General features: G+C 41.6%; 1 protein-coding gene across 1 annotated transcript in view; it reads right to left on the minus strand.

Moving 5' to 3' along the window:
- Nucleotides 1–26,466, minus strand: part of tenm1 (teneurin transmembrane protein 1) — a 249,339-nt gene that overhangs the window by 15,873 nt on the left and 207,000 nt on the right. Inside the window, 1 exon segment of the mRNA XM_070449465.1 lies at nucleotides 10,475–10,629. Coding sequence (XP_070305566.1) covers nucleotides 10,475–10,629 — 155 coding nt within the window.

Raw genomic sequence — 26,466 nt, forward strand, 5'->3', positions numbered from 1 at the left:
CGGTGCGCCTGGCACCTACTACCATGCCCCATTCAAAGACACTTAAATATGTTGTCTTGCCCATTCACCCTCTGAATGGCACACACACAATCCATGTCTTAATTGTCTCAAGGCTTACAAATCCTTCTTTAACGGTCTCCTCCTGTTCATCTGCACTGATTGAAGTGGATTTAATAGGTGACAACAATAAGTGATCATAGCTTCCACCTGGATTTACCTGGCCAGTATGTCATGGAAGGAGCAGGTGTTCCTAACGTTTTGTACTCTCAGTGTACTTGTCATATAGATGGACGCCACAAAGTTTCTCCTGAAACATTTCCTTTCCAGTTGTCCCACTGTCTTTGATTATGCATTATATTGCAATGTTATGTAAATGTAGTAGTAAGAATAGCACATATACTGTGTAGACTGCTTGGACATTGTCTGTCTGTGTCATATATTCAGAAATGTCAAGTGTGCAATTCATAATAGAGCACATTTTGTGAAAGCCTTATAATAGCATGTGACTACTGAAAAAAAAGCTGTACGTTGTGCTCGTTCTGTACAAGTAGTAATGTCACTGTAAGGTCATTTTTGGATGTGTGCTCACACTGTGTTCCCGTGAGACTCAGCTAAGGACACACATTTCAAATAAAAAGCTCCAAGGTACAGTTCACTAATTCTGAGTGGGATACTTAAGGGTGCTGGACAAAGTCCTAATAAAGAAAGCTTCCCATATAATCGCCCCTGTGTTTAATTGGATCATGAAAAACCATTCTTCCACCACAAATAATGGGTGGTAAGTGTTCCTGCACAATAGGGGTGAATGATTCAGATTGGTGGAGGATATAATTAGTTGCCATCTCACCTTCAAGCACTCGGAGATGATCTGATGAAGGGGCTGTATGCAAGTCAATTGTCCGTGAATGAAAGGAATCCGTTCAGGAATAATTTGACACTTCTCTACACAGGTAACAAAATATACTGACAGCATAGTGTCCGCGCATTGAAATTGGAGGTACGTTTTCCCACTGCAGCCATTATTTTAAAGCACATCTGAACACGTCTGTCTTGTGAGAGAAGACTGGCAGCTCAGTGTTTGAAAATAACTTCCCACAAAAAGAACACTAATTGACAATACATGAACATATTTTTCTCCTGCGTTTTAAAAAGCAAAATCAATGCAATGAGCTCCATTAAAAAAAACGGTGCTATGCTTGCATTTTGTTTGCCTGAAAATCTGGAATGGTGAGATCTGTCACATATATGATAATACGCTATCACTGAACTATTCCATTCTTTAAATTCATTTTATACCCACACAATGCTAATCTGCTTGCAGTGACTCAATACAACTCTCTCCTAATCTTTATAATAAAGTACCTTATTACTCACTTGAAGGGGTCTCATTTGCTAGGGGATGGGAACCAGAATGGTATGCCTTATTGCACCGTAAAGCCTGGAGTGGTGGATTGGATGGAGTATTGGACTCTCTTTGTTTCTTAGATCTCTCCAGCCTTCTATTGTTTTCAGAATGGCTTGGGGGAGAAACATATTGCTCTGGAGAATGAGACAATGTTTCTCTTCCAGTGTGATGCAACAATGAAATAACCTTAATTTTCCTCCTGCACAGCTTTGGTCCAAGCTGGGGACACAGTTTAAATTGATTGTCAAATGCAATAAGAATATGTTTGTGGGGCTGTGCATGCTAAGAGGCCTTAAGCCTTGCATACACCAAAAACATGCAAGGAGAATTCTGGAGAAAGGGAAATACCACTGCCAAACATATATGTAAACTACAGTATCAACCACACATCAATTTCAAAATGGCCAACACACATTACTGTGATTAGAGGCCTTGGCCTGATAGTTTGGACATTTGATTCTATCACAGTGGAACATCAGACTTTGCATGTAAGATACGCGAGGAGGAGAGGGAGACAGCCAGCTCACAAATGAGCATCTTGAGGATGAAGTTGCTTGGAATAATTTCACTGCATAATAAATCAGCGTAAAAGGCATTCAGAAAACCAACAAAATGAAAGCCAGGAACACAAAGCCTGAAATATGGACAGTAAAAAAAAATCTTTCATGCAAGATATTATCTGAATTGCAAACATTTAATTTAATGCTTCATCCTGCTGCTTCTCATACGACTGAGCAGTTGACAAATGTCTATGGGAATAATAGGCAGTGTCAATGACTGGCTTATTGTGATGCAAAATAGGGTATACAGTATCCTCCTATATGAAGGTTTAATTGAGACGTTATATACAGTATGCAAAGTCCCTGTAGCCTCTCTACAGCATCAGCCTCAGAAAATGCAAATGCTCTGGAGAAAACCCACACCCATAATGATGTTATATAGTTATGTATCTTTTCATGAGCACTTTGATGGGTTCATCAGCACGTGATCCAGTCCAGTGATGCGCATGGATAATCTTTCTAAAGAAGCAAATCTGTGCATAAGAGGGGAATTGCACGCTTCTTATGTGATAAGCCCTTATGGGGGCACAGCAGTTAATTTCCTGTTGCCTATTCAGAGCTGTGAGACCCACTCAGATGCGGGTCAATGTGCTGTGTTGCTGTGAAGAAGAGAGAAGGGGAGAGAGATGGAGAGAGAAAGAGTAGAGCGAGAGAGAGAGAGAAAAGGAGGGAAAGAGATAGAAGGGGGACAGAGAGGAAGGGAGAGGGGTAGAAAGAGAGCGGGATAAAGAGAGAGGTAAAGCGAGAGAGAGGGTCTGTAGAGAGTGACTGTAATGCAGTGGTCCCAAAACTTTTGTGAGCCAAGATCACTGAGTCAAAATGAAGGGCTGTGATTTACCTCTCCGATTTTTTAATTTTTTTTAAACATGACTTAAAAAACATAAACCTATGCAAAACAGTTTGCAGCAATGAGGTGTGTAGTAGGCTATATATAAGTCTGCTGCCTCAGTTTGTATGATGACAATTTGCATATACTCCAGAATGTTATGAAGAGGGATCAGATGAATTGCAATTAATTGCAAAGTCCCTCTTTGCCATGCAAATTAACTGAATCCCCAAAAAACATTTCCACTGCATTTCAGCCCTGCCACACAAGGACCAGCTGACATCATGTCAGTGATTCTCTCGTTAACACAGGTGTGAGTGTTGACGAGGATAAGGCTGGAGATCACTGTCATGCTGATTGAGTTCGAATAACAGACTGAAAGCTTAAAAAGGAGGGTGGTGCTTGGAGTCATTGTTCTTCCTCTGTCAACCATGGTTACCTGCAAGGAAACACATGCCGTCATCATTGCTTTGCACAAAAAGGGCTTCACAGACAAGGATATTGCTGCCAGTAAGATTGAACCTAAATCAACCATTTATCAGATCATCAAGAAGTTCAAGGAGAGCAGTTCAATTGTTGTGAAGAAGGCTTCAGGGCGCCCAAGAAAGTCCAGCAAGCGCCAGGACCGTCTCCTAAAGTTGATTCAGCTGCGGGATCGGGACACCACCAGTACAGAGCTTGCTCAGGAATGGCAGCAGGCAGGTGTGAGTGCATCTGTACGCACAGTGAGGCGAAGACTTTTGGAGGATGGCCTGGTGTCAAGAATGGCAGCAAAGAAGCCACTTCTCTCCAGGAAAAACATCAGGGACAGACTGGAAGCACAAGCATTTCGCTACACTTGCATTAACATCTGCTAACCATGTGTATGTGACAAAATAAAATTTGATTTGATTTCACTGATATTCTGCAAAAGGTACAGGGATTGGACTGCTGAGGACTGGGGTAAAGTCATTTTCTCTGATGAATCCCCTTTCCGATTGTTTGGGGCATCCGGAAAAAGACAAGGTGAGCCCTACCATCAGTCCTGTGTCATGCCAACAACAAAGCATCCTGAGACCATTCATGTGTGGGGTTGCATCTCAGCCAAGGGAGTGGGCTCACTCACAATTTTGCCTAAGAACACAGCCATGAATAAAGAATGGTACCAACACATCCTCCGAGAGCAACTTCTCCCAACCATCCAGGAACAGTTTGGTGATGAACAATGCCTTTTCCAGATGGAGCACCTTGCCATAAGGCAAAAGTGATAACAAAACATTGATATTTTGGGTCCATGGCCAGGAAACTCCCCAGACCTTAATCCCATTCAGAATTTGTGGTTAATCCTCAAGAGGCGGGTGGACAAACAAAACCCCACAAATTCTGACAAACTCCAAGCATTGATTATGCAAGAATGGGCTGCCATCAGTCAGGATGTGGCCCAGAAGTTAATTGACAGCATGCCAGGGCGGATTGCAGAGATCTTGAAAAAGAAGGGTCAACACTGCAAATATTGACTCTTTGCATCAACTTCATGTAATTGTCAATAAAAGCCTTTGACACTTATGAAACGCTTGTAATTATACTTCAGTGTTCCATAGTAACATCTGACAAAAATATTTAAAGACACTGAAGCCACAAACTTGATATTTGTGTCATTCTCAAAACTTTTGACCAAGACTGTACTTTGTGCACGACACAAGTAATTTTTCCAACAATCGTTTACAGACAGATTATTTCACTTATAATTCACTGTATCACAATTCACGTGGGTCAGAAGTTTACATACTTTAGATTGACTGTGCCTTTAAACAGCTTGGAAAATTCCAGAAAATTATGTCATGGCTTTAGAAGCTTCTGATAGGCTAATTGACATTATTTGAGTCAATTGGAGGTGTACCTGTGGATGTATTTCAAGGCCTATCTTCAAACTCATTGCCTCTTTGCTTGACATCATGGGAAAATCAAAAGAAATCAGTCAAGACCTCAGAAAAAAATGGTAGACCTCCACAAGTCTGGTTCATGCTTGGGAGCAATTTCTAAATGCCTGAAGATACCACGTTCATCTGTACAAACAATAGTACGCAAGTATAAACACCATGGGACCACGCAGCCGTCATACCGCTCAGGAAGGAGACGCGTTCTGTCTCCAAAAGATGAACGTACTTTGTTGCGAAAAGTGCAAATCAATCCCAGAACAGCAGCAAAGGACATTGTGAAGATGCTGGAGGAAACAGGTACAAAAGTATCTATATCCACAGTAAAACGAGTCCTATATCGACATAACCTGAAGGCCACTCAGCAAGGAAGAAGCCACTGCTCCAAAACCGCCATAAAAAGCCAGACTACGGTTTGCAACTGCACATGGGGACAAAAATTGTACTTTTTGGAGAAATGTCCTCTGGTCTGATGAAACAAAAATAGAACTGTTTGGACTTAATGACCATTGTTATGTTTGGAGGAAAAAAGGGGAGGCTTGCAAGCCAAAGAACACCATCCCAACCGTGAACAACGCGGTGGCAGCATCATGTTGTGGGGGTGCTTTGCTGCAGGAGGGACTGGTGCACTTCACAAAATAGATGGCATCATGAGAAAGTAAAATTATGTGGATATATTGAAGCAACATCTCAAGACATCAGTCAGGAAGTTAAAGCTTGGTCGCAAATGGGTCTTCCAAATGGACAATGACCCGAAGCATACTTCCAAAGTTGTGGAAAAATGGCTTAAGGACAACAAAGTCAAGGTATTGGAGTGGCCATCACAAAGCCTTGACCTCAATTCCATAGAATTGTGGGAAGAACTGAAAAAGCGTGTGCGAGCAAGGAGGGCTACAAACCTGACTCAGTTACACCAGCTCTGTCAGGAGGAATGGGCCAAAATTCACCCAACTTATTGTGGGAATCTTGTGGAAGGCTACAATTTAAAGGCAATGCTACCAAATACTAATTGAGTGTATGTAAACTTCTGACCCATTGACAATGTTCAATACAACTATTTTCCTTAGATCATTAAAACTATCCATAATACATATCAAGACTAGTATAAGTGATTAGGCAAACCTACATACTACTATTATTCTGACATTTCACATTCTTAAAATAAATTGCTGATCCTAGCTGACCAAAGACAGGGAATTCTTACTCGGATTAAATGTCAAGAATGGTAAAAACTGAGTTTAAATGTATTTGGCTAAGGTGTATGTAAACTTCCAACTTCAACTGTAAATAACATGCTTTCTTAATTTTACTGGACTGATTGTCCTGCATCTGATATTCAGTCTCTGATATTCAGTCTCATCCTCCACCGTCGTACCGTCCCTCAGCTAAGATTGACCTAAAAGGGGACACCGTCTTCGAGCTGACGGCGAAACCGAGTCACCAAGTAGGTGGAGTTTGTACTTCAGCCTGCAATTCTGGGCAAGCATCCCATTGGTTCCTCTATGAATGCCCCCGCCTCGAGCACTACATGCTTGTGACACTTTTGAATGTGGGTCAAAAGGGAAATAAAAGTATAATCTCAGTTATTTTGTCCCCGCCTACCGGAGTCCTCCTTGCTAGCTAGCGGGAGCGGCACCGGTAGACAGTGTCATTCGCCTGCTGAACACCTGCCCTCACCGTCGTTAACAGAACTGTGGGAAAACAGTGCAAGGCTTTATCATTGTTTTTTTATAGAAATGTTTTCCGATCGACTAGGAATGCCCTGGAGATCAACCACTAGTCCCTTTGGTGACCACTGCTGTAGGGCATATCTCTGAAGGTTAGCCAGCCTCAGCATTTGTACAACTTTTGGTGAGAACTTAATAAAGGTCAGTGTGTGAATTACAGGGGAGCCAGGGGGGTGCTCAGCTTCCCTGAATGAGACTTTGGGGGGAGTCTCTAAATAATGCTAATTTAACCATTCTCCTATTTGTTTAAAATGCAGTGGTTAATATGTTTTACAGTGGTAAATATTAAAATAAAGCCTCCAAATGAAACAAACACATCTCTGTCATTGTTTAAACAATGTATTTATTTGTGGTAGTGCTGTTCACTCCAGGCAGATCACCTGTGTTACAAGTCAGTATTCAACGTCCATCCATGTCTGAGGACATTGGGAGATGACGTGGAAACCGGCCACTAGGGGGAACAGTGAGCGTTGTTACCTTCAAGTAGGTTTCAGTTTTTGCTACGGTGTTGTGGATGGGCGTAAGCATCTGCCTCTGGTTCCAAAGGCTGCATGTTCGAATCCAGCGACAGAAAGTTGTTTTTGATATTTATGTTTTAAGCCTATCCCAAACCTTAACCATTTGGAGTTAATGCCTAAACTTAACCCTAACCTTAAAAATGTGGAATTAATGCCTAAACTTAATGCTTCGAAGATTTGGAACAACTTAGAAATTTGACGTTTGAGAAACATGGATGAACGTCTAATTCTGACGTGAGACTGTGAGAGCTGGTTGGTCCACTCAGTAGTGCTGAATTTCGGCCTCAGCTGAGCTCCGTTACACATAGAATTTCCTTTGTACTTCCTCATTTTTGCCATTTGTTTGCCATTTGTTTCCTTGATAAATAATAGCCTTCATTCCAATGCATTAGATTTATCTGTTGAGTCATCATTGTTTGCTTTTGTCAGTCAGCTGTTTAGAACGCTCATTGCTTTGTTTTCCAGGTGCGCGCGGGTACTGGTGTTCTCCGGCACCATCTGTGGCCAGAAGTAGTAGACCATTTATGTAGCTTTATTATTTTCTATTAATGTTTATTTTCTTTCCTGGATCAGCTGAGGATGGTCGACAATTTCACGAGACATCTAGCCTACAGCTAAACACCAATGCGCATCCAATCCATCCAACAAGAACACTTTTTGATGTTTTGTAACAGATATCTATTTCGATTCATCAAATGGCGCGAGTGTACAGTGCATTCAGAAAGTATTCAGACCCCTTGACTTTTCCCACATTTTCTTACGTTACAGCCTTATTCTAAAATGTATTAAATAATTGTTTTCCTTCATCAATCTACACACAATACCCCAGTGTGTGTACCACAGTACATTTTTTCAAATGTATTACAAAAACCCCCCCGGAAATATCACATTTACATAATTATTCAGACCCTTAACTCAGTACTTTGTTGAAGCACCTTTGGCAGCGATTACAGCCTTGAGTCTTCTTGGGTATGACGCTATGTATTTGTGGGGAGTTTCTCCCATTCTTCTCTGCCGATCCTCTCAAGCTCTGTCAGGTTGGATGGGGAGCATCGCTGCACAGCTATTTTACGGCCTCTCCAGAGATGTTTGATCGGGTTCAAATCCAGGCTCTGGCTGAAGCACCCAAGGACATTCAGAGACTTGTCACGAAGTCACTCCCGCGTTGTCTTGGCTGTGTGCTTAGGGTCGTTGTCCTGTTGGAAGGTGAACCATCGCCCCAGTCTGAGGTCCTGAGTGCTCTGGAGCAGGTTTTCATCAAGGATCTCTCTGTACTTTGCTCTGTTCATCTTTCCCTCGATACTGACTTGTCTTCCAGTCCCTGCCGCTGAAAAACAATTCCCACATCATGATGCTGCCACCACCATGCTTCACCGTAGGGATGGTTCCAGATTTCCTCCAGACGTGACGCTTGGCATTCAGGCCAAAGAGTTCAATCTTGGTTTCATCAGACCAGAGAATCTTGTTTCTCATGGTCTGAGAGTCCTTTAGGTGCCTTTTGGAAAACTCCAAGCAGACTGTGATGTGCCTTTTACTGAGGAGTGGCTTCCGTCTGGGCACTTTACCATAAAAGCCTGATTGGTGAAGTGCTGCAGAGATGGTTGTCCTTCTGGAAGGTTCTCCCATCTCCACAGAGGCACTCTGGAACTCTGTCAGAATGACCATATCGGTTCTTGGTCACCTCCCTGACCAAGGCCCTTCTCCTCCAATTAAATGTTTTATTTAACCTTTAGTTAACTAGGCAAGTCAGTTAAGAACAAATTCTTATTTACAATGACTGCCGACCCCGGCCAAACCCCAACGACGCTGGGCACCACCCTATGGGACTCCCAATTACGGCCAGTTGTGATACAGCCTGGAATCGAACCAGGGTCTGTAGTGACGTCTCTAGCACTGAGATGCAGTGCCTTAGACCGCTGTGCCACTTGGGAGCCCGATTGCTCTGCTTGGCTGGGTGGTCAGCTCTAGGAAGAGTCTTGGTGGTTCCAAACTTCTCCCATTTAAACTTATGATGGATGCCAATGTGTGCTTGGGGACCTTCAATGCTGCAGAAAGTGTTGGTACCCTTCCCCAGATCCGTGCCTCGATGCAATCCTGTCTCGGAGCTCTACAGAGAATTRGTTCGACCTCATGGCTTGGTTTTTGCTCTGACATCCACTGTCAACTGTGGGACCTTATATAGAGAGGTGTGTGCTTTTCCAAATCATGTCCAATCAATTGAATTCACCACAGGTGGACTCCAATCAAGTTGTAAAAACAGTTCAAGGATGATCAATGGAAACAGGATGCACCTGAGCTCAATTTCGAGTCTCATTGCAAAGGGTCTGAATACTTATGTAAATAAGGTATTTCTGTTTTTTATTTTTAAGATATTTGCAAACATTTCTAAAAACCTCTTTTCGCTTTGTCATTATGGGGTATTGTGTGTAGATTTATTAGGATATGTTTTTATTTCATCCATCAATGTAGCAAAATGTGGAAAAAGTCAAGGGGTCTGAATATTTTCTGAATGCACTGTACATGCAGTTTGGATGCTGGAATTATTTTGGAGTGGACAATCATGCAGAGGAAGCCTATTTTTTTAAGTGATTTGTTTGACAATCAGATTAAATGACTGGTTGTGTTCATGCCTCATTAAAAGGTAATGAATTTTTACCTTTATTATAGGCCCGCTAAAAAAATTCCGTACACACGCTGACCCCTTGAATGTCATGGTGTAGCCTAATTTGCACTCTGATAAAGATGGTTTCCTATGGCAAGGTCTGAGGGCTGAGAATAATTGCTCTCTGAGTCAGGGTGCATCCCGTGCCCTATCTGGGCCTCAGTTGCTCATGAGAGCAGGGACAGGAGCAAGAATAAAACTCTCCATTGAGAGGGAGCATTCAGCCGCTAAGGCCAGTTAATCATGGCGGGAACGTCTCAAAGGAAATTTCATTCTCGATATCAGGCCTCTCCATTTTTATAGGTCGGATAGATAAAAGATCTGTCTTTACTTGTTTTTTTTTCTTCTCTTGGACATTATTGTCTAATTGCTCATCGCTAATATCAGTTTTAATGCTTTGCTGCATTACTTATTGATGACTTAACTGTGCTACTTATATATGACTGTGTATAGATTAAAAGGGAATCGTTGCATGATAAGGTCCTTGGAGCCAGAGGATGATATCAATCATAGATAAGGGGTCAATAATTGCTTTTGAAATACTTTCTGTCCGTTCAGTCTGCCAGTACTGCTCTATGTAAATGCAAGGCTTGGGATACTATACATTCCTAGCTCTCTGTGTGTGTGTGTGTGTGTGTGTGTGTGTGTGTGTGTGTGTGTGTGTGTGTGTGTGTGTGTGTGTGTGTGTGTGTGTGTGTGTGTGTGTGTGTGTGTGTGTGTGTGTGTGTGTGTGTGTGTGTGTGTGTGTGTGTGTGTGTGTGTGTGTGTGTGTGTGTGTGTGTGTGTGTGTGTGTGTGTGTGTGTGTGTGTGTGTGTGTGTGTGTGTGCGTGTGCGTGTGTGGGCCGTCTAGTCATCTTACCTGTGAAATATCCATGCGGGCGTCACAACTTAATGGCTGAGTGGAAGTCAGGCCATTGGAACCAATGACAGTTGATATCATTCCTTTTCCATTGATCTTGCGAATCATTGTTCCATCAACAAAGTAGACTAATCCTTGCTTGTCCACTGCAATCCCTGTTGAAGGGAAAGGAGAGACAATTCATTAGCGCACAGCTCAGTATCAAAGAAACAGCAGTAACACTTTGTTGTCATAGATGTGATTATTCTGACAATATTATAAGCTTGACATTACATGTGATGACACTTTATGACAACATTCACCAGACTTTGACATTATGGAAGAGACCAGTCTTGTGATACAGGCTGTTTATAACAATCAAATAGGCATATTATTACTGAACTACCTTCAAAGGGAGAGAATAAAATGCTGTATGTCATCTTTATACACCCATTCATTCCTTATTGGACAATATGCCTATACTGTAGCCTACAGTAGACAACAGTGAGTCTGAAGCATGTTTGTTCAAAAATAGTGAATTATGAACTAAAATCCTTCAAAGAGCAGCGGGACCAAGATGGTATTGAAACAGAGCTCCCATTAAGGAGTAACAGATTGCAACAGCAGTCTATTCGCTCTCTCATCACATTGTTATGGTGAACAGCCTGGCTCCATGGTGGAGTGAGTGACTACTTTTATCCCTGTCATCAGTCCCCTTCTCCCCACAGAGATGTGTGCTGCATGATAATAATAGCCAATTAATTTAATCAAGTGTCTGGGTATTATTTGATGAGATTTGCAATGCAAGTTGGGAGTCTTTAGAGCTCACAAAGCCAATGCAGATTCCAGATCACATGCTGCTGGCTGCCGCATTCCTCCAACACTCTCCAATCCCAATGAATGAGGCAGCTTTAATCGTCTTAGAGGAGCTTACATCCTTAAAACCAATTCTGAAATTTAAGTTTGAAAAGGTTCAAGGCAACAATTTGGCTAGTTGCAGCATGCATTGAGCAGCATCCTCTTTAATTGTGTTAATTGAAAGATATGACAAAATAGTCAACACAACAGAGTCCCTTCTCTGCAAAAAAAATATGTGGTCAAAGTCAAATGTTAATAAAAAAGTATACTCTTTTGAGGTTTCAAATGGTGTTWCGAATTTAACGTTTTTAACACACTGACCATTGAAACAAATTTTCTATAAGTTTGGCAAAAGACCAAAGCCATATTATGGCAAGAACAGCTCAAATAAGTAAAGAGAAAAGACAGTCCATCATTACTTTAAGGCATGAAGGTCAGTCAATCCAGAAAGTTTCTTCAAGTGCAGTCGCAAATAGCATCAGGCACTATGATGAAACTGGCTCTCATGAGGACTGCCACAGGAAAGGAAGACCCAGAGTTACCTCTGCTGCAGAGGATAAGTTCATTAGAGTTACCAGCCTCAGAAATTGCAGCCCAAATAAATGCTTCACAGAGTTCAAGTAACAGACACATCTCAACATCAACTGTTCAGAGAAGACTGCTTGAATCAGGCCTTCATGGTCGAATTGCTGCAAAGAAACCACTACTAAAGGAAACCAATAAGAAGAGACTTGCTTGGGCCAAGAAACATGAGCAATGGACATTAGACCGGTGTAAATCTGTACTTTGGTCTGATGAGTCCAAATTGGAGATTTTTGTTTCTAACTGCCGTGTCTTTGTGAAACACAGAGTAGGAGAACGGATGATCTCCGCATGTGTGGTTCCCACCGTGAAGCATGGAGGAGGAGGTGTGATGGTGCTTTGCTGGTGACACTGTCTGTGATTTATTTAGAATTCAAGGCACACTTTACCAGCATGGCTACCACAGCATTCTGCAGCAATACGCCATCCCATCTGGTTTGCGCTTAGTGGGACTATCATTTGTTTTTCAACAGAACAACGACCCAACACACCTCCAGGCTGTGTAAGGGCTATTTGACCAAGAAGGAGTGATGGAGTGCTGCATCAGATAACCTGGCCTCCACATTTAAAAAAAAAAACTTTATTTAACGAGGCAAGTCAGTTAAGAACAAATTCTTATTTACAATGACGGCCTACCCCGGCCAAAACAATCACCCGACCTCAACCCAATTGAGGTGATTTGGGATGAGTTGGACCACAGAGTGAAGGAAAAGCAGCCAATAAGTGCTCAGCATATGTGGGAACTCCTTCAAGACTGTTAGAAAAGCACTCCTCATGAAGCTGGTTGAGAGAATGCTGAGAGTGTGCCGGTCATCAAGGCAAAGGGTGGCCACTTTTAATAATATAACATATATTTGGATTTGTTTAACACTTTTTTGGTTACTCCATGATTACCTATGTGTTATTTCATAGTTTTAATTTWAAAAAAGCCTTGAATAAGTAGGTGTCTCCAAAATTTTGACTGGTACTGTATGTGCAGGTTTTCAACTAAGACCATCGATGTAGGCTTGGGAGCTGAAAAGAACAGCTGTGACATACAACAGCCAAATACCTAGTCAGTTGTACAACTGAATGCATTCAACTGAAATGTGTCTTAAACATTTAACCCAACCCCTCTGAATCAGAGCGGTGCAGGGAGCTGCTATAATTGACATCCACATCTTTGGTGCCCAGGGAACAGTGGGTTAACTGCATTGCTCAGGGGTAGAACAACAGATTTTTCCTTGTCACCTCAGGGATTTGATCCATCAACCTTTCGGTTGCTGGCCCAATGCTCTAACCACTAGGCTACCTGACACCCCTACTCCAGTACAATGGTTGTGCATTTCATGTGTATCAGGAATGCACAATTATGAGGTACAGCACAGTAAATGGATTGCTGTGTTCGTGTGAACAACCTGACAAAACAATTCTGCCATGAATCCTTGTACCACTCAAGGTCAGGTTGAGATATCCTGTTTGAGTCAGGCACTTAGTAAGCCTGGTGGTTAGAACGACACATTTTTACCTTGTCATCTCGGGGATTCAATCCAGCAACCTTTCGGTTACTGGCACAACAGTCTAACCACTAGGCTACCTGCCGCCCCTACCACCCAAGGTCAGGTTGAGATATCCTGTTTGAGTCAGGCACTTAGTAAGCCTGGTGGGCCGAAAGGCATCATGTTGGCTGCTTCTCTGGGACTGGGACTAGCCTTGAACCTATTGGTTTTGTGTCCAGGTCCACACAGTGTTTACATCAGGGCTGGCCAGCCAACTCCTCCAGGGGCGCTGTCTGTCTGCTGCCAGTTATCTCTCATTTAGACTCTGGTCAGGGACTGAGACGCCAGGTGAGTGGATTCACTCCTCTGACCAATCAATGATGAAACCAACAAATTAAAAGTAATTTCTTTCAACAGTGAAATAAGATGAAGCTGAAATCCTACAGATGCTGTGTGTGTTTAGGCTTTCCTGGAAAATGTTAAGTATTTATTTCAGCAGTCTGAACAAACTCTACAGTTGACAACATTATATCCTCAAATTTAAAGGCTCATTTAGTTTAAGACACAGAGATACTGCAGAGGATATTTTTAACTGATTGCCAGACATGTTTCCATGAATAATAGAACTCTAAATGCATAATTTAAAAATCCATATATTTCAACCGAAATACTCAAGTTCGAACAACATCAGCGTCAATACTGCTTTTATAGAGACATACTGTACCTCATCATTGAGCTTAATTGCATGACATATCACCCTCATCATCTAGTTAATTATGCATGATGTGGGATGATAAGTGGTCCCGTCATACCCTTCATAGTGTACCAAATAACAAGTTGTCACTAGTTAACACAGCCACAAAGTCATAATTATAGATGAATTAATAATTATGGCTAAACCCTGCCCATTTCAACAATTTCACTTCTTAACATTGGATTTTAAACCTAACCTTAACCCTAACCTAAACCACACTGCTAACCTTATGCCTAACCCCAACCTTAAATTAATACCAAAAATATAATCTGACTTTAAGGCTGTGTCATCTAGTAGAAACGCAAATAACAGAGAGCGTACCGAAATAGAGAGCAGAGCAGAAACCCCTATTGTACATTTTAACTCATCTTAGTTTGATCTAATTAAAATTCCAAAATACAAAACAGCTTAATGTAAATGCAAGTATCTGTGACCTTGGGGGTGAAGCTGTTAATACGCTGGGCAACATGTTTACTTCAAATACAATTTTATTTGTCACATGCGCTGAATACAACGGGTGTAGTCTTTATTGTGAAATGCTTGCTTACGAGCTCTTCCCAACAATGCAGAGTTTTAAAAAGAAAAATAGTAACACGAGTAACACAAAATACACAAGAATGGAGCTATATACAGTGGGGAGAACAAGTATTTGATACACTGCCGATTTTGCAGGTTTTCCTACTTACAAAGCATGTAGAGTTCTGTCATTTTTATCATAGGTACACTTCAACTGTGAGAGACAGAATCTAAAATAAAAATCCAGAAAATCACATTGTATGATTTTTAAGTAATTAATTTGCATTTTATTGCATGACATAAGTAGTAACATCAGAAAAGCAGAACTTAATATTTGGTACAGAAACCTTGTTGCAATTACAGAGATCATACGTTTCCTGTAGTTCTTGACCAGGTTTGCACACACTGCAGCAGGGATTTGGCCCACTCCTCCATACAGACCTTCTCCAGATCCTTCAGGTTTCGGGCTGTCGCTGGGCAATACGGACTTTCAGCTCCTCCAAAGATTATCTATTGGTTCAGGTCTGGAGACTGGCTAGGCCACTCCAGGACCTTGAGATGCTTCTTACGGAGCCACTCCTTAGTTGGCCTGGCTGTGTGTTTCGGGTCGCTGTCATGCTGGAAGACCAGCCACGACCCATCTTCAATGCCTTACTGAGGGAAGGAGGTTGTTGGCCAAGATCTCGCGATACATGCCCCATCCATCCTCCCCTCAATACGGCGCAGTCGTCCTGTCCCCTTTGCAGAAAAGCATCCCCAAAGAATGATGTTCCACCTCCATGGTTCACGGTTGGATGATGTTCTTGGGTTGTACTCATCCTTCTTCTTCCTCCAAACACGGCGAGTGGAGTTTAGACCAAAAAGCTCTATTTTTGTCTCATCAGACCACATGACCTTCTCCCATTCCTCCTCTGGATCATCCAGATGGTCATTGGCAAACTCAGACGGGCCTTTACTGCGCTGGGTTGAGCAGGGGGACCTTGCGTGCGCTGCAGGATTTTAATCCATGACGGCGTAGTGTTTACTAATGGTTTTCTTTGAGACTGTGGTCCCAGCTCTCTTCAGGTCATTGACTAGGTTCTGCCGTGTAGTTCTGGGCTGATCTCTCACCTTCCTCATGATCATTGATGCCCCACGAGGTGAGATCTTGCATGGAACCCCAGACCGAGGGGGATTGACCTTCATCTTGAACTTCTTCCATTTTCTAATAATTGCGCCAACAGTTGTTGCCTTCTCACCAAGCTGCTTGCCTATTGTCCTGTAGCCCATCCAGCCTTGTGCAGGTCTACAATTTATCCCTGATGTCCTTACACAGCTCTCTGGTCTTGGCCATTGTGGAGAGGTTGGAGTCGTTTGATGAGTGTGGTGGACAGGTGTCTTTTATACAGGTAACGAGTTCAAACAGGTGCAGTTAAACAGGTAATGAGTGAGAACAGGAGGGCTTCTTAAAGAAAAACTAACAGGTCTGTGAGAGCCGGAATTCTTACTGGTTGGTAGGTGATCAAATACTTATGTCATGCAATAAAATGCTAATTAATTACTTTTAAAAATCATACAATGTGATTTTCTGGATTTTTGTTTTAGATTCCGTCTCTCACAGTTGAAGTGTACATATGATAAAAATTACAGACCTCTACATGCTTTGTAAGTAGGAAAACATGCAAAATCGGCAGTGTATCAAATACTTGTTCTCCCCACTGTACATGGAGTACCAGAACCTAATCAATGTGCAGCTATATACAGTGAGTACCAGTACCAGATCAATGTGCAGGGGTACAAGGTAGTTGAGGTAGATATTTACATGAAGGCAGGGTGAAGTGACTAGGCATCAGGATAGATGATAGTAATAAGAGTAGAATAAAAAACAGAGTAGCAGCAGCATATGATGAGTGTAAAAGTGTGTGTGTATGTGTGCGTGAGTGTATGTGTGTTCGTTTGTATGTAATGCATGTGAATGTGTGTGGGTATTGTGTGAGAGTGTCAGTGTAGTGTGAGTGTGTATGTACAGTGCCATCAGAAAGTATTCACAACTCCTGAATTTTTCCGCATTTTGTTGTGTTACAGTCTGAATTTAAAATTGATTACATTTAGATTTTTTGTCACTGACCTACACACAATACCCCATAATGTCAAAGTGGAATTACGTTTTTTCGAAATCTTTACAAATTAATAAAAAATGAAATGCTGAAATGTCTTGAGTCAATAGGTATTCAACCCCTTTTTTATGGCAAGCCTAAATAAGTTCAGGAGAGGAAGGAAACTGCACAGGGATTTCACCATGAGGCCAACAGTGACTTTAAAACAGTTACAGAGTTTAATGGCTGTGATAGGAGAAAACAGGATGGATCAACAAAATTGTAGTTACTCCACAATACTAACCTAATTGACAGAGTCAAAAGAAGGAAGCCTGTACAGAATACAAATATTCCAAAACATGCACCCTGTTGGTAACAAGGCACTAAAGTAATACTGCAGAAAATGTGGAAAGGAAATACCCTTTTGTCCTAAATACAAGTGTTTAGGGCAAATCTAATATAATCACTGAGTACCACTCTCCAAATGTTCAAGCATAGTGGTGGCTGCATCATGCTATGTGTATGCTTGCAATCGTTAAGGACTGGGGAGTTTTTCAGGATAGAAAATAAACATAATGGAGCTAAGCACAGGCAAAATCCTAGAGGAAAACCTGGTTCAGTTGGCTTTCCACCAGACACAGGGAAATTAATTCACCTTTCAGCAGGACAATAACCAAAAACAAATCTACACTGGAGGCCAAATCTACACTGGAGTTGCTTACCAAGACAGTGAATGTTCCTGAGTGACCAAGTTACAGTTCTGACTTAAATCTACTTGACAATCTAAGGCAAGACCTGGAAATGGGTGTCTAGCAATGATCAACAAACAATTTGTAATAATAATAATGGGCAAATGCTGCACAATCCAGGTGTGGAAAGCTCTGAGACGTACCCAGAAAGACTTAAAAGTGTTTCTACAAAGTATTTATGTAAATGAGATATTTATGTATTTAATTTTCAATAAATTAGTAAAAATGTATAAACACATGTTTCACTTTGTCATTATGGGGTATTGTGTGTAGATGGGTGAGTGAAAATATATATTTAATCAATTTTGAATTCAGGCTGTAACACAACACAATGTGGAATAAGTCAAGGGGTATGAATACTTTCAGAAGGCACTATTTAGCCTTGTGAGTGTGCATAGAGTCAGTGCAAGATAGGGTCAGTGCAGATAGAGTTTGGTAACCATTTAATGAACTATTTAGGAGTCTTATGGCTATTCAGCAGTCTTATTGCTTGGGGGCAGAAGCTGTCTCAGAGCCTGTCGGTCCGAGAACCAATGCTCCGTTACTGTTTGCCGGACGGTAGCAGCATGAACAGTCTATGGCTTTGATGGCTGTAGACTTTGGCATTTTTTCAGGCCTTCCTCTGACACTGCCTGATATAAAGGTTCTGGATGGCAGGGAGCTCGGCCCCAGTGATGTTCTGTAGTGCTTTGTGGTCGAGGGTGCTGCATTTGCCATACCAAGCGGTGATGCAGCCAGTCAAGATGCTCTCGGTGGTGCAGCTGTAGAACTTTTTGAGGCCATGTTGACTACAGCTCCATCGATGTGGATGGGGGCATGCTCTCCCTTCTTTCTCCTGTAGTCCACGATCAGCTCCTTGGTCTTACTGATGTTGAGGGAGAGATTGTTGTCCTGGAACCACACTGCCAAGTCTCTGACCTCCTCCCTGTAGACTGTCTCATCGCCATCAGTGATCGTCAGTAAACTTGATGATGTTGGAGTTGTGCGTGGCCAAGCAGTCGTGGGTGAACAGAGAGTACAGGTGTCGTGGAAATTCATACTGAGACTTTGTCATTTTTTCAAACAATCATCTTTATTTAATATTGATTAATTATTGTAATAATGAGACTAGTCAACCCCACAGTCTTGACTGTTGGGCAGAGTAGCCTAACCTTTACACAAATGCAGAGTTCTTTATATAGCTGACACTAAGAATGCTCAGTCATGGTTGGTTCCACCCCTCCCATGCAGAATAGGGCATCATAAGCAACTCTGAGTTCATCCTGTCGTTATCTGCACAGGGTTGTTGTCTTAACCCCAACCTGGCTTAGGTTCCCAGTTGCAAGGATGCTTTTGAGATAATGAGGGATTGTTCTACTCCTAAGCTATCTCTAGTAAAACACATAATTGTCTATGTAATGCAGTCTTTAACCAATTTGTCAGCTCAAGCCATCTCTAGTGACCATACGCCCAGATTAGCTGCAGGGAAATAGAGTGGAGACCATAAAAACACAGACACTAGTAGGACAGAAATGTCTTACTATTAGTTAAATATTAATTGTTAACCATCAATATCATATAGATCAGGTAAATATGTAATTTTTCTATCACACAGGAGTTGACTAAGCACACATGCCTGAGGGGCCCCCGTGTTGAGGGTGAGTGTGGTGGAAGTGGTTGGCTACCCTCACATGTTGGATATGAGGATTAGTTCCAGTTTTAGAGGCAGGAATGCTAGAAACGCTGGGTTGGAGCAAATCTAACCACTTCTTTTGATTTGTGTGATGCTGTTGATGGAAGTATTGACCACTACTACCTCAGGTCTTCTCCAGTTTCCACATATTGAGAGCAACTTTAGGATAACAGTAGGGGGAAGATGTTTACTGTGTCTAATATTTAAAGCTCTCTTATACTGCAGGTATATTGTTTGTGGTAGTTGCATTGCTGTAGTGTTCCCACAATATTTTTTTATATAGTCATAGTGAAATATATTGAAAGCATAATTTTAAATGCAAATATAAGTTTTCTATGGTAGAAAATATATATGGAACACTGACACTGTTACATGATACCTATGCATATGAGAGGTCTAAAAGTAGGGCTAAATAGATTAATCATCCAGATATGATTAAGCCCTCTGTAAATTAATCATGTCTAGGTTACCTCATTGAATCATCGACCCCCAAACATCGGCCTGGTGAGTTAAATTCACTGCTGAACGAGAGAGACCAAATAATTTATGGCACAGACAAAAAGAATGCTACTTCAGATGCCAGGAGTCCAAAGCTATTACCCTGGGTATCATGTAACATTTCACAGCACAAGCTTAGGTGGATGCCCTGGGGAAAAGGTGGGAAATAAAATGATAAATTGACCAGTCACCAGGTCTGACCCAGCGTTAATACCTCGGCCAATGTATTTAATAAAATAAAGAAGGGAAAACATTAATTTTGAGGAGAAGCTCTTGACCCTGATCTATCTCTGGTCTCTGCTGCTGGGGCAAAACGCAACATATCCAGGGCAGCCTAGCCTAGCCTGGCCAGTGCTGGTTGGAGGAAGCTGCAATGTGTCTGCCTGGGATGCCTGGATGACTGGTGCCGCTCCCTGGCTTCCACAGCCAGTTGCTCCACATCAGAGAGACTGATATGTGGGTCCTGCCTGAGCGTACGTGTGTTCACAGATGACTGCTCCTGCCACTTTCACGCATGCTTCCTCATTAAAACAGCAATGGCAGCCTCCATGCCGTCTCGCACTGATAACACGGAGTGTACACGGCCTATGCAATGATTGTACGGACAGCTCTTGTTCTCTCTGGAGAGGGCTTTCGTGTGTGGCAGCTTGATTCCTGCACCACACGGGAGGTCGATAATTGGACATATATGTTTGAGTTGAGAACTGCCACAAACGTGGTGGAAAATGCTTATGAATTTCTTTGAAACGCTGCCACATTGAAACTAAACCATGGGATCTGTGTATCTGGTATAGCTAACGCCCACCTTTGTTATTGAAAAATATTGAAATCCAGTGTGGGCTTTCAAAGGGTTTGGCATTCTTTTTGGGTGAATAAGGCTGGGGGTAAAGTGACTGGTGTTCTGAGACTGGGAAGGGAGGTACAGTATATCACCTGAAACACTACTACTACCACTACTGCTATTGTACAATGGAATACAAAGAGGGTGTATTATTGATACCAATTTGTTTACAGTACATTGTGGCCCACTTGAGGCAACGCATTGCCAGATACTCCACGGAACCTAGTGGTTGACCTACTTCTGGGAGACATTTTAATGGATAATCAAGAAGCAAACGCTTCTACATCTATTTTATGGCCAAGCACTCTCTCCAGCTTGAAAATGCTTAATCAATGCGCAATGTGTTGCATTTATTTTTTGTTTGTAATCGGTTCGTCACCATATTTCCAGTCAATATGAATCCACTGAAAGTGAAGTAAATCCAATGTTTGTTTAACCACATCATAGCTGCTGCTTGATAGCTGCTGCTACTGTTAGAATCAGATACATTTCTAGCAGACACTACAGACCCTCTACACTGCATCTAAATGACATTGCATTAAGTAAACAAACAAGTAAACCAGGGATTTCAACAATTATCTTTAACATGGTGAAATCCTCCTGTAACAGTCAGTTAAATGCATTTATATCCGATATATAGTACATCTCTGGATATGATGGTATTGGTATTGAGTACTTTGTTGTCTGCTACACTATTTTTGTGGTAAGAATTTAGAGTGAGAAAACAACAACTCTCAGATTTCCGTGGGGTGAGGACCATCGACTGCTCTAAGGTCAAGAGTGTATTGATTGAAAATATATTTTAGAAGTGTGCAAATTAATTTGGACCTGGTGTCAGGTTATCAGACATTTGAATCAGTCTGCCAATGGTCTTATCTTTCTTTAAAAGCATTTTTTCATCCTTAAGAGCCCTAGTCACTCAGTATACAATTGTTGGAAAAATCCACTTATTCTGCCCTCTTCTTGCTAAGATGCATCAAGCAACATGATATCACTGGCAGTGGCGTACCGCAGTTTCTTGCCATAACCCCCCCACCCGCAAGGTCTGAGCAATTCCACACATTTCACAATGGGGCAAATAGAAAAATGTGCAGTTTTATAGCTAATATCATGCTATTCTACACATTTTGCCATGAGGTTGAGAACATTTTTTCTGTTTTAAAGCAAATTTCATGCAATGCTACACATATGCCAAAGGGCAGGGAGAAAAATGTGCATTTTTATAGTTCATCTCATGCTATTCTACACATTTTTTAGAGGCTGAGAGAATTTTGCATTTTTAAAGATAATTTCCTGCCTGTGGGCCTCCCTGCCTTGCAGGGGTGTGTGTTACGCCAGTGATCATTGGATATGCATTATCTAATGGATAGACTTGAACTCGGTTTAAGAAGTAGCCAGTCTACATAGCTGCTTATCCATGTTTAAGTTCCAAGCACAACAGTCAGTCGCTACCTCATCCTTGTTCAGTCTATTGGTTTCCTGTCTGTGAATCGCAGTTGGTTTACACCTTAATATGTTCTACCAATCAACACCCTCAGAACTTTACAGTTCCCTGGTTATATAACAACGGAATGAATATGTGTTCCCATGTTTACAATGACAACTACCATGTTTACAATAACATCTCCTAACCTTTTGCTTTTCATGGCATATCAGATGTTCTCTTGGTTAGAAGAGCTTTTTCAATTCCGCAAAATACAACAGGTGTAGACCTTAAAGGGAAATGCTTACTTAACCAACATGCAGTTTTAAGAAAAATAAGTGTTAAGTAAAAAATACACATAAAAAATAATTAAAGAGCAGCAGTAAAATAAAGGTAGTGAGGCTATATTATTACTTAAATCATTTGTATTTAACCTTTATTCAACTAGGCAAGTCAGTTAAGAACAAATTCTTATTTACAATGACGGCCTACACCGACCAAACCCGGACGACGCTGGGCCAATTGTGCATCGCCCTATGGGACTCCCAATCACGGTCGGTTGTGATAAAGCCTGGATTCGAGTGGCGCAGCGGTCTAAGGCACTGCATCTCAGTGCTAGAGGCGCCACTCGAATCCAGGCTCAGGAGCCAGTACAGAGTCAATGTGCGGGGGCACAGGTTAGTCGAGGTAATTGAGGTAATATGTACAGGGTAGGTAGAGTTAGCATGACTATGCATAGATAATAAACAGAGAGTAGCAGCAGCGTAAAAGAGGGGGTGGGGGGGGGGCGACGACAATGCAAATAGTCTGGGTAGCCATTTGATTAGCTGTTCTGGAGTCTTATGGCTTGGGGGTAGAAGCTGTTAACACTTTTTGGACCTAGACTTGGCGCTCCGGTACCACTTGCCATCCACTTTGTTTATTCCCTCTACTTTTACACCTAGGCTCAGTCTGGTTCCTATTAGAAACATCAACTCATAAAAGTTGCTTCACGATCACAATGTTTTAAAACCCTGAAGAAAGATTTGTCCTTTAGATGTAATGGAACTTGCACATATTTAAACCATATTCCAATCTCCTTACTTCAACCAATAGCAAAAAACACATGATATACACAAGACCAGCAGGCCATGCATATTACTAATACATGCATAAGAAAATAACATGAACCCATATACTAATTAGAAAATGTCTTTGTGTGTTAACTTTGCAAGGCAAGGCCTCTTTACCATTCAAAAATGAAATTAAAGGCATCTGCCTACATTATTCACACCCTCTCCTGTCAATCAGAAATGCTGACAAGCTGATGAAGGAAGACTCACAATCTGTGTGACAATGACAGAGCATCAGCTAAAGACCCGCCAACACACCTAATTGATTCACTGCTTGATTTAGCAAAAAGTGTGCCAATGTCATCTTTCATAATCTAGCTTCTCCCTCAGGCTGTCTTAAGGAGCATTTTTTTTTAACCCTTTACAAGTGCTGGGCTAAAGGTCAGGGTTATTTTAAAGCATTGTTCTAAAGAATAATAATACATCATTACCGTGTGAGGTGCTCTGGTAAAGTGTGTTTATTATATCAAACTGCAAACAGACAGCACCTTTCCTCTGTATGCCAGATCTAACAGCATCTAGTCCTAGTCACAACAATCATCATCACCAAAAGCATACAAATTACTAATCACACATTAATACAACGTATTTCTATTCAGGCCAAGTGGAACATTAGCTGGTACAGTACACAGTCGCTTGCAGGTGGAACAATGTAGTATTTGCAGTTACCGTAACAACATGGGAATCTATTCACCAGGGGGAATGGATTGATCTTAATTTCGCTGTTGTTATGAGCGACAGACCAACTAATCCATCCCCATCTGGAGTGTCATCTCATCATGTCTGAGCCATTCATCAGCCTCACATGACTATATTAAAACAAACCCAGGTCTCCACATTAACACTTGTCCTCTTGTCCGGGACAAGTCAACAAAAATTGTCAGACAAGAAGAATAAATCACACAAAAATCACAATATCAAACAATTACTCAGATCAGAATTTGATCAGAGAGGCCAACATTGGATTAATATTTAAATCTATTTCTCAAGTATATAAATAAAAAAGCCTACATGTCAAAGCGTATGTGATATGCATAATGGCTACAGCCTCATGTCCAAACAGATGCTGACATTGTAACGTCCGGGGTGTAGTGGAGGAAGAAGTCAGGCGCAGCAAGCAGTGAGTTCAGGGTAGCGATATATTTATTACACCACACCGGTGAAAATGACGCCAACTCAAACAAATGCCCCAAACAGGGGGAACTAAACAGTTCAGCAAAACACACCATACACGAACAACCGTGACTTACAGTCGAGTACTAACGTATACTGAAAATAATCCCGCACAACCAGTAGGCGGGCCGGCTGGTAAATAAAGCCCAACCAATAAACCTAACTGAACACAGGTGCAACTAATAAACAGACAAGGGGGGAAAAAAAAGGATCAGTGGCAGCTAATAGGCCGGCGACGACGACCGCCGAGCGCCACCCGAACAGGAAGGGTGGTCACCTTCGGTGGGAGTCGTGACAGACATGAGGAAGAGGAAAATGTAGCCAAGCTTTAATGAGACTTTTAATTACATAAATATAGGCTAAACACCAGTCATATTTGACAAATATAATGAAGGATAAAGGCTTGATTCTGTCGACATACTGGAGGTACGGTTCATTCAGATCAAATGGTCAAAAGACCTGAGTGAAGGACAGTGCTGCGCACCGCCCATCACCTAACTTAAATCTGAGCGGAGGCGGTTTGAGCGGAGGCGGTTTGAAACTATATAACCATAAACTTTATTGTCATTTTATGAGACATGTCCTACCTTGTTTCAAAGTAGGCTAGCCCAAAATATAACCATAGAAATGTTGAGAAAATAATTTTATAAACACACCATTGAAACCAGCATTTTTCTCATCTTCTATTGTTTTTCAAATCAACATTATTTTATTTTCCAGCAGCCAAAGACATAATCTTAGTCATATTAGCAACCCATGTTAGTGGATGTATCTTTAGATCTCCCCTCTTTCTTAATTTCAAAAATATATTTGTCTCATGAAACTTCTTGCGTGTGCAGTGCGAATTGTCGAGCTTATATGAAGAAATAAAACTGAATCAACATTTAAAGCTAAAAGGTCTGATCTGTTGCATCAGCCTCATTACTGTGTGTGGCATGGTCAGTAAAACACCTCTTTCTCAGACAAAGAATAATCTGATGTCATTACTACCCCTGTTTTTGCACATTGCAATTGACTTGACAGTTTCCTTGATTTTGATCGTGCCTATACAAATAGTTTTCACTGATTTAATCACACCCTTATATGTCCTCAAAGAATGATCAATAAAACAAGACAACTTTGATTATTTTTTTATATTTTTTATTTCACCTTTATTTAACCAGGTAGGCTAGTTGAGAACAAGTTCTCATTTACAACTGCGACCTGGCCAAGATAAAGCATAGCAGTGTGAACAGACAACAACACAGAGTTACACATGGAGTAAACAATAAACAAGTCAATAACACAGTAGGAAAAGAAAAAAAAAGAAAAAAGAGTCTATATACATTGTGTGCAAAAGGCATGAGGAGGTAGGCAATAAATAGGCCATAGGAGCGAATAATTACAATTTAGCAGATTAACACTGGAGTGATAAATCATCAGATGATCATGTGCAAGTAGAGATACTGGTGTGCAAAAGAGCAGAAAAGTAAATAAATAAAAACAGTAAGGGGATGAGGTAGGTAAATTGGGTGGGCTGTTTACAGATGGACTAGGTACAGCTGCAGCGATCGGTTAGCTGCTCAGATAGCAGATGTTTAAAGTTGGTGAGGGAAATAAAAGTCTCCAACTTCAGCGATTTTTGCAATTCGTTCCAGTCACAGGCAGCAGAAAACTGGAAGGAAACGCGGCCAAATGAGGTGTTGGCTTTTGGGATGATCAGTGAGATATACCTGCTGGAGCGCATGCTACGGGTGGGTGTTGTTATCGTGACCAGTGAACTGAGATAAGGCGGAGCTTTACCTAGCATGGACTTATAGATGACCTGGAGCCAGTGGGTCTGGCGACGAATATGTAGCGAGGGCCAGCCGACTAGAGCATACAGGTCGCAGTGGTGGGTGGTATAATGTGTTTTAGTAACAAAACGGATGGCGCTATGATAAACTGCATCTAGTTTGCTGAGTAGAGTATTGGAAGCTATTTTGTAGATGACATCGCCGAAGTCGAGGATCGGTAGGATAGTCAGTTTTACTAGGGTAAGTTTGGCGGCGTGAGTGAAGGAGGCTTTGTTGCGAAATAGAAAGCTGATTCTTGATTTGATTTTAGATTGGAGATGTTTAATATGAGTCTGGAAGGAGAGTTTACAGTCTAGCCAGACACCTAGGTATTTATAGATGTCCACATATTCTAGGTCGGAACCGTCCAGGGTGGTGATGCTAGTCGGGCAGGCGGGTGCAGGCAGCGAACAAAAGCATGACATTTGGTTTTACTAGCTTATAAAGAGGCATTGGAGGCCACGGAAG

The sequence above is a fragment of the Salvelinus sp. IW2-2015 genome, linkage group LG20 (genome assembly GCF_002910315.2).
Source record: "Salvelinus sp. IW2-2015 linkage group LG20, ASM291031v2, whole genome shotgun sequence".
NCBI classification, from domain to species: Eukaryota; Metazoa; Chordata; class Actinopteri; order Salmoniformes; family Salmonidae; genus Salvelinus; species Salvelinus sp. IW2-2015.